Source organism: Nanorana parkeri, unplaced genomic scaffold, assembly GCF_000935625.1.
Source record: "Nanorana parkeri isolate BGI_ZX_2015 unplaced genomic scaffold, ASM93562v1 scaffold153, whole genome shotgun sequence".
In the NCBI taxonomy this organism is placed as follows: Eukaryota; Metazoa; Chordata; class Amphibia; order Anura; family Dicroglossidae; genus Nanorana; species Nanorana parkeri.
In genome coordinates, this window is record NW_017306421.1 from 1,337,789 (window position 1) to 1,346,978 (window position 9,190).

The following is a 9,190-nucleotide window of genomic DNA, read 5'->3' on the forward strand; positions in this document are numbered from 1 at the left end:
CAGACGTATTTGACTTGCTATTGGAGTGCCGGTGTCTATATATTTTGTTTGATATCGACCCCGATTGCAAACAGTGGACAGTTTCAGCACTCACCCTCATTATCTTTGGAACAGCAGTTTTGAGTACGATGGGTTCATGGACTTTACCGACAGGGGTAGAGCACTCTGGTCCATCTAGTCAAAGCCGTGTGAACCTATCCTCATGGTTAGCTGACCACCAAGTACTAGGTTGAGAAGAGACAACCCAGAAGCAGGCTTCTTGCTCCCCCAGCCCAGGTACTCATTCAAATCAGGAGCCACTGGGCCCTAGAATTACCGCACTACATCTTACACAGTGGGCACTGAATTCTGTTCCCTTTCCACAGCAGGGATCCCTCAGGACCACCATCATAACAGGCATAGTACTCTGTTGCCCATCCTGCCACAAGGGCAGGACAGCCAAAGGCCAAGAAGTGTTATCCCCTTCCATTCTACTAGTGTTGCGACTACAGGAATGTCACAGCCCATAATTTAAAAATGACACTTCCAATGAGTCCATGAGCTTTTCTCTAGATTCTGACTACAGGGGATTACACAACTCTGAACTTGAGAACAGTTGCAGCTCTAGGGCTCACTTATTACTTTCCTTTACTGCCATGACATTATACTCTTATGCTGGAGCTCAATTTACAGAAAGTCACTTTATACTATAAATTTGAACTAAAACACCACAACAGATTGAAGTTCTACAACTGTTTATTAACCCTTTGTGACATTTTAAGAGTTAGCATTGGGTCCCTTCTTCTTGCCAAAAGTAGGAACAACATTGACAAAGCGCCTGTTATACTGCATGCGCCTCTTTGCCCGGCCAGTCTTCTTTTTCTTCTTCTCTTGCTTGGCCACCTGCAATCAAACACAGTAAGATTTTTTTAGGGAAATGAGGAAAAACTGTAAGATTAATAGCAATGCAAAAAAATAAGTGAGAGTAGTTTATCGGTTATACATTTAGAATGGGGAATATTCTCTGGGTTCATTGGGTACAAACAATCTATAGGGATTATTGTTTAATCTGGGGTGCTCGGCCATAACAGATGCTTCTTCAGTCAAGAAAATAAAATGACTTACTTTTGGAGTCTGGCCTCGTACTTTTCCGGCACGAGCTAGAGAACCATGGACTTTACCTGTTGAATGAAAGCATTTTACACATTAGTCGCTACAATTATAGAAGATTTAAAAAAAAACACCCATCTAATATCTCAGGGACCCTGTGGTAGGATAGTCTCACTAGAATGCCAGTCATTTCCACCCAACTGACAATATAAAAGCAAAAATGGAGTCACTCTTCTGGATAATCCAAGGAAAGAAAATCTGATTTTTGAGTCTTCAGTTGCCACCATCATTAAAGAGACCCTGACACCAACTCAAACAAGTGGAAATCACGGAAAATAAAGTATTTAAATGCTTACTTACAGCATTTTTCCCCTAAACAATTTTATTCACTTGCAATGTGCCTTCGAACTTGCTAGACAATTTGACTTCAGAAAGTCAATTCCCTAGCACCTTGCATATTCTAGCTCTCTCATCTTGGAATGTAATAATCCTCTGCTCTGGGTTAGCTCCCCTGTCCATACCTTCATAACCTTTTATTTAGCTGCCAGGGAAGGCGCAAAGGGGAATACTACAGTGTGTCACTTAAGTGACAGCTCTGAGTCTGCTGATATCACATATAAGATAGAGGCACCCAGTAGCAGTCTCAGGCCTTTTGGAGATTTACACAAGGGTGGCACTCACAGGTAAATAACATACATACGGTAACACAAGTTGAATACACATATAAGGCTATGGGAAGATTTGAGTAAAAATGGTTTAGGAACAGGGTCTTATATAGAATGATATACAAGCAACTCAAATTGACCAACAACTCAAATAAAAAGCTTGTCCATGACCCTGATGAGATATTTATGGAGTAGACAAAACACTATTTTATACAGTTATTACAAATTTTTTAAAACAATGTATCAATGTAAAGCTGTGCACCACAGTAAACAGCATGTGTTATGGTGCCCTACAGTGTCCGTAATAGTAGCAAGCTGGGGTGCCATTCAATATACTTGAAGTCACTGAAGAAACTGATCAGCATGACAGCCAGATTAAAAAGGCACCTTCATATATTCATAGATAAATCAATTATGGCCAACTCAATTGTGAATTTATGACATCACATATTTAGTTTGAGTATCTTGCTTTGAAAAAGTGGAAGCATATTTCGGGTCCACATTTGGATTTATTCTAAGCAGGTTTTAATAAGAGCCCTTTAACACAGACATTCAAATCCAGTCCACCCATCAGTGTTTCAGGCGGATTTGACCTGAAGCCATGTTTGTGTGTCCATTTACACACGACTCCCCACAGACTGAACATGGGTCCGGTAAGTTCAGTCTTTTGCATGATTGCATGGAGAGAAAAAACTAAATGGATCCAGATGTAACAATGATGACCTCCGTTCCGAACGGCACGGATCCCCTGCTGATCGGAACGGAAGGCGCCTGTATGTTCCACACGTGTGGAACATATTGTGATCTTGAAAGGATTTTGTCTGCTATTCTGATTAGTATGGTTAGTGGTTCACAGTAGGAAAATGACTCCAATAAAATAAAAACATACATTCTATCTTAACCAAACAGATGTTTGACTGGACTCAAGGAAATGCATCATTAGGTAATACTCAAAATCCAGAGGTTCCACTTTGCACCCTGAAATACTGACCTCCCAACAGACGAGCAACAACATCCAAGGTGCTGAGATCACACACTCCACTCTGGATGAGGGTGTCTTCATCAGACAAGGGGGTACCAGCAAGGAGAAGAACTTGGTCTTCGCAGGCAATTGCCTCTAGGGAGGAGATGTGGACCTGAAAGAGGAGATCAAACACTATGTTACAGATGCAAAGCACAGCCAGCCAAAATCATGCATCTTTACATGTCAGATTTACAAAGATTTAAAAACAGGATATTCCCCAAACCTGGTTATTTTAAAACTTCTCAGAATTTAGTGTAAAACAAATAGTTGAACCCACAGACCTAAAACTAGGATTTAGTTTAGGAAGGAGTTGCAAACATAATTAAAGTGAAATAAAACAACTGCCAATTATATCTGTACAATGGCTACATCCAATCAGATTGTTCAGGTATTTTTTAAAATACCTTTACTTCTGCTTTAAATTGCATAAAATAGATAGAGCAACACCTTGTGACACTCCTTAGTGGCTGTAGGGGTAGACTACTCCAAAAGAAGGTGACAGGATCTGTGCCAGGCTGGCCATTATTCAACAATCACACCTGACAAAACCAGCACCTCTCTCAAGTACTCTGCCTGTTCTTGCTTACATGGAAAAACTGAGCTTACTGAACCCCACGTTAGGACTGGGGAGAGTTTGACTTGTGTCCATTTACATCAGATTACCCCCAACCTGTCTCAACGGAACTCTGTCCTGTTTGGTTTTTTGGATAGGACCCATGTCTATTCAGAAAGGCCAACATTGGGCTTCCGATCAGAACCACCTGAAAAACTGATAGTTGGACCTGACCGGAATGCGCGTGTGAAAAGGGCCTTACAGAAAGGCAGCATAAGGGGTGCTTACTGTAGCCCAGAATGTTTAAGTACAGTAATCCTTTAAACCCGTTTCATGGAATGCACTTACCTTGATCTGGGACACAGTCTCCTGTCCAGACACCTCAAGGGTGTGTAGATTCTGAGCTCTGACAAAAAGCTGCATGGCTGCTGCAAAAACACAAAACACCTTCATTACAATACAGTTCAAGTTTGTCAACCCTAAAAATGTACTTTTCTCATCTGCTGCCTTTTGGTCTGTTTATTATACCAATGAAAGCATTCTGGGTGACAAGTGCAAAACAACCTGTTGATCAGAAAATAAGAGATCCCTCCTTCATCCTAGACTACAGAATGATTAGCCTTCATGTTGTAGAGATCTGAGAGTAGTTAAGTAATTTAGCAAAATACGGTAGGCAGGGCTGACACTACTGGGTCCACAAAAAAATCTGCGCTGTCAGGGCTGAGGATTTGAGTGCATTTTAGGCCAGCATGACAAAAACAGTCCACAAAAAGCTTTGTTTATTGAACTGAAATACAGAGTCTTTCTTCCTCCTCCAATAATATCAGTCATTCAAAGGCCTTCGTGGAACGTCAAGATGCTGACAAAATCCCATCGAGCACTTGCTGAAAGCAGATCTCAACTCAAAAAAAAAATGTCATCTCATTGACATTTTAATAAAAGCAAAAAAAGAAAAGCCTTGCAACAATGCCACACCCACCAGCAGCACACAAGGGACACTAGACCGCACACCTGTAGCATTGTGTTAAATGCATACCATACGTTTAGCGCAAAACACATCTAGCGTGCAGTACTGTGCACCAGGGGTGTTGCAATTCCTCTGAATGGCACCCCAACGCACCTCCCGCCAGCGATGTGTTGTGGTGAAAACAGTGCATGCAATATAACTGACCACAACGCAAGCTATTGCTGTGCTGCAATGCACGGCCGCTAAGAGATGCACTGGCTGCCATTCAAATAAATCACAAAGTACGGCATGCCAAGTGACTGTAATAGCACACAATAAACATACACAACCATACATTTAAAGCAATGCTATGGTGGAAATGGGCCCAAAAGCTGAATGTTTAAGGTGTGGCTAGTGTAAGTGGGCCTGAAATTTGACCCCTTTCCCTTCCTTCATTGACCTAAGAGCTTGCAAACTAGTATACGACATTGTTTTCGGGCCGAGATATTCTTTTGATACAGCTGACCATCCTCAAAAAAAACTCCTTGCTTGGCCTCCGGGACTCTGGTCTCTCATGATTCTCTGGCTTGTTTAGTGTCACCTATTCGTTCTGTAGGGGTCCCCCAAGGGTCTGTCCTAACCGTCCTCTCCTCCAAAGACCTCCTCTCTAGGTCAACTCTTCCCATACTCGCCTTCAGGACTTCTATAAAGTCTCTCCCATCAACAGGTTCGGGTAGGGAGTTCCCCCCTACCCAAATCTGTCTGCCTTTAGGCGATCCCTAAAGGCTCATCACTTTAGGAAAGCCTATACCGCCTCAACCTAACCACTGAACTATTCATTTCTCAAACAATTCATCCCCACACAGCAAGTCATTGTAGATTGTACGCTCTCAGGGCAGGACCCTCCTAACCATCTTTTGTATTGTAACTGTACTGTCTTCTTTATATTGTAAAGTGCAGCACAAACAGCTGGCGTATAATCCTGTATTATAATAATAAAAAAGCCATCTCAAAACACAACTGAAATATGTGGTGACCTGTGTCATGGGGGGGAACTGCATGTCACTGCAGCACATCGCACCGCTCAGTTCTGGGGGGGGACATGAAGTCTAACTTTACACAGTCAATAGTATGAAAAAAGTAAGCGATGTGATGAGCTGAAACAGTGTGTAGACTGGTCCTGATCCAGAAGTCAGCACCGGTCATCTGAACTGCTGAATGTTACTGGCGGAGGAAGACACCAATAAACCATCTACAATCCAGACACGTGATCAGCATGGGTGATGCCTCCAGGTGTTTAGGAAGCTATGTCCAGGGACATGAGGGATTTCTGCACCCATCTAATCCAACTCAGTACATAAGGGGCCCTAAGTCTGATAGGGCTCCATGTGTCCCTTTACAGTGAGTGGCACTTTTGGTTTCACAAGTGACTGGAAAGGAAAACGAGGGGGCTGCACTACCATCAGTGGAGTCAGGATGAGGCTGGGAGTACTTCTATGACAAAGGCAGCGAGTCCCCCACACACTACGTGATCGTGCGCTCCTCTATCCCACACATGACCCGTTACATGGTACCCCAAAACCGCACTCCCCACCATGACTACACCGCGCAATCGACAAACTTTCATCCAACATCCCCTCACCGGCCACTCCGCGTCTCACAAAATGGAGGAAAGAAAGAGGAGGGACCGGTGAGCGCGCACGTATCTTAAACCAAAACACGGACGCGCACGTTTACATGACGTACAACCACGTTCTTTTCCGCCACATTGCTGCACCCACTTTGAATCCACGTGAGTTGTCTGTCGGTTAAGAAGCGCATGCGCCCAGCGGAGCGGAAGCTTAGGGCTGTCCATGTTGGTACACCTAGTGAAAACGGAAACAGGTTCTATTTGCCAAACCAAGATGGCGGCCTCCTTGTTGAGAAGGACAGCATTAGATGTCCTGAAGTCTGCTGTCAGGATACAGGTGTGTGGCTGTTCATGTTGCTTTGAATCACATACTATTAGTCATACATTTTTAGTTTACAGGCAGTTTTAGCGGGACTAATCTTAAAGTGAACTCTGGAGAATAGAAAGATGGAAACTGCCATAGCGCATCTGTTTTAAATGTAAAGGCTCTGCATAGTCATCGATCTTAAATCCTGGAGTCAGCAAGATATTGGGAAACATGAAAGGTGCATACCTGTTCGTGGACAGCGGCTGACTAGTTAGGAAAGGATGAAGATGACAGCCTCTGAGTTTGTATCTTTTAAAGCGGAGCCCCATGTTGGGAAAACCCCTGACCCCTCAAAATGTTTCAGAATACATGTTTATTAGAGGAATACACCACTTTCTTCAATGTATCTTCCATTCTTTCCAGCGGCCATGCAGTGGGTCAGGATCTGCTGTAATGTCTCAGTACCCGGGAATTATAGAATCACATGACGAGTATTGTTTTGTGGAGCGGCTCATACCACGTCTCCAAGTGCCCGACCCGCCAAAGCACACAGGAGTAACGCCATCCGGGTGGATCCCCCCTAAAGGTACGTCTTAAGGAGGAACTCTCATGTAACCTAGTTTTCAAATAGGTGATTTATAAAGCAAGGACCTGGCCTTACTGCAGCCATAGCGCTGTCAGAACCCCCCAAAAAATGAAAACAAATACCATACATTTATAAAGCAGATTGATGTGCATTATAGACGTGCTCAGTGTTCCACTGACAATTAGACTATTGAAAGGAGGGGGGTAAGGAAGAAAATAGCTGGGATAAGGACCCGGTGATCAACCTTCTCCCTACTGCGTTAAGCTGGGAGCAAATCTGTGAAGTTCCTTCCCCGTCATCTTCACATGGACTTCTTCCAGGTTCAGGATTTTCTGCCATCTTAAATGGCTGTAATGAAGTACCTCCTACACATGCACACAAAAGTTAATGTATTGTGGAACTGAGGTGTGCTGAGAATGTACACTGACCTGCACACGTGTAACTCCATCTACATTCTAAAGAAGAATGCAAACAGCCAGGTAAGTGTTTTATTGCAGAAGAGACATAACATGCTTGCAATAAGGTAAGTTCCACTTCAACTTCCTAGTATAGTATATATCTGTGAGTCTTCACTGTAGGGCTGCAACCAACTAATCGATAATGAGAATAGTTGTCATCTATTCTCATTGTCGATTAGTTGGATGGATCCCCTAGCTCTCTCCTCCAGTCTGCTATTGGCTATTGCACCAGCCCACTACCTGCTGTATTTACTTTCAGCTGCTGTCTGTGGAATCTTGCCACTGGCAGGTGTCATTCCCTGGCTGAGGCTATTCAAGCGCCATGTGCTTACAATACAATAAAAAAATAAAATAAAAAAAGATTATAAAAGTTGGGGGGGAAAAGCCTTTAGGTTTCGACCTGACAAATTTTGCTGCGGGAGGTGCGTTGCAGTGGCATTCATTTAAATGACACCCCAAATGCAGCTCCCACCCACAGTGTGATCGCCCGCACTGGAACGCATGGTACCATGATGCCGTGCGTTCCAGTGCAATTGCAAAAAATTGTTCATGTCGTTTTATTCTGAAGTAAACTATGTTTGTAACACTGCATTTGTGTATTTTATTTCAAATTTAAGGATGGTATTTATTGTTTTATCTGATTAATGGAAATAATAATAGGCCAATGAATCGATTATGAAAATAATCATTAGTTGCAGCCCTACTGGATAGTGTAGATAAAACAGCCTTTAATTGATGACATTAGAAATAAATTGCATTCACAAAGCAGCGACTTGATCACAGTATGTAAGCAGGCAAATCATCTCCCTCCAGATGTGCAGTCACTATACAGATACAACTATCACTTCTGAAAAGCTGGCAAAGGGAGGGATAGCATGCGATGATGGAGCAAACTTATAAATGGCACTGAACACATCAGGGGGTTAAACTGCTAAACCTCATTCAGGGTGGTGAGCACTAGAGGGGACCTAAGGTAGCAGCCTAGGAAAGAGTACCCCCCTTCCACACACACCTTTTTAAGTCTTTTGCTCTGAGTCACCTGTTTTCTCCCTGTATAATTTGAGGACATTCGTGCTGAGATCTCCATGTCTTGGGTCCTGGACCGGTTCTCGCTGAATTGGGAACAGACATCCAATATTTTTTCTCGAAATCCACCCCTTGTTACCAGATTTATGTTTCATGATAAAGTTAATTTTAATTAGACCAGAGTTATCCATTGACAACTTGCATTGATGACTCTTAGTGCCGGTATTACTGCATACTACCAGCACCAAGCCCAGCAACTTGCTACTTCTACAAAGTGCTCTGTGCTCACTGTAAGAGAAGATTGTAGCACAAGATAACATCAAAGTAAAAGTACGGCAAAACCTGTGTTGACATTGGGATTTCTGTTACTAGCAGTTGCCACCTTCTGATCAGGGTAGAGCTAACCTAGCATATTATAGTACCCCATAATTCAGGGTACCCGGAAGCTGAAGACCCCTATAGTAGTGTGCAGACACATCTGGTGCCTGCATTGTAGTGCTACTGCGTGGTCACTACTGTTTATTTACTTGTATATGTAATTGTGTATTGGATGTAGTAGTAGCAGGCATGTCATTGCCATAATTTTGTTACATGAAGAAAAAAAGTTTGCATTTCTGTTTTTAATTTTTAGATACACCTCCCGATCTCCCTTACTTTGTGAGACGCTCTCGAATGCACAACATTCCAGTGTACAAGGATATCACTCATGGTAATCGTCAAATGACAGTTATCCGCAAGATTGAAGGTGACATATGGGTGAGTGTATGACTGTATAACATTCTCAAACTACCTTCCTATGCAACTAGACTAAAGAAAAATCTGTTTTTGTCTCCGCTTTCAATGCACAAAAGCTGAGTCAAAACAGATTTTCTTTAGTCTATACTTGTACTGCGAAATGTATTTAAA

At 42.8% G+C, this 9,190-nt stretch overlaps 2 protein-coding genes across 3 annotated transcripts in view; one reads left to right on the plus strand and one right to left on the minus strand.

Annotated features, from left to right (window-relative positions):
• Window positions 1-717: 717 nt before the first annotated feature.
• Window positions 718-6,019, minus strand: FAU (FAU, ubiquitin like and ribosomal protein S30 fusion). 2 transcript variants are annotated; one of them, XM_018554289.1, is made up of 5 exons: window positions 5,920-6,019; window positions 3,680-3,759; window positions 2,746-2,890; window positions 1,105-1,160; window positions 718-882 (listed from the first exon to the last, which is right to left on the minus strand). In XM_018554289.1, exons 2-5 carry the CDS (start codon window positions 3,752-3,754, stop codon window positions 757-759), a joined length of 402 nt encoding a protein of 133 aa, XP_018409791.1. In that variant the 5' UTR covers window positions 3,755-3,759; window positions 5,920-6,019; the 3' UTR covers window positions 718-756. The 2 variants fall into 2 exon arrangements, with proteins under 2 accessions (XP_018409791.1, XP_018409792.1); XM_018554290.1 differs by having other exon boundaries at window positions 3,680-3,756; window positions 5,920-5,983.
• A 134-nt stretch (window positions 6,020-6,153) lies between these two features.
• MRPL49 (mitochondrial ribosomal protein L49) overlaps window positions 6,154-9,190 on the plus strand; it is a 3,944-nt gene continuing 907 nt past the window's right edge. Inside the window, exons 1-3 of the mRNA XM_018554312.1 lie at window positions 6,154-6,244; window positions 6,638-6,800; window positions 8,916-9,040. Of these exons, the coding sequence (XP_018409814.1) occupies window positions 6,182-6,244; window positions 6,638-6,800; window positions 8,916-9,040 (351 nt within the window). The 5' untranslated portion in view covers window positions 6,154-6,181. The remainder of the gene's footprint in view (window positions 6,245-6,637; window positions 6,801-8,915; window positions 9,041-9,190) is intronic.

Coding starts and splice junctions, on each gene's coding strand:
- FAU (XM_018554289.1), bottom strand. CDS start 3,754: ATGCAGCTTTTTGTCAGAGCTCAGAATCTACACACCCTTGAGGTGTCT. Junction 2,891..3,679: donor AGACTGTGTCCCAGATCAAG/GTAAGTGCATTC, acceptor CTCCTCTTTCAG/GTCCACATCTCCTCCCTAGA. Junction 1,161..2,745: donor TGTTGCTCGTCTGTTGGGAG/GTCAGTATTTCA, acceptor TTCATTCAACAG/GTAAAGTCCATGGTTCTCTA.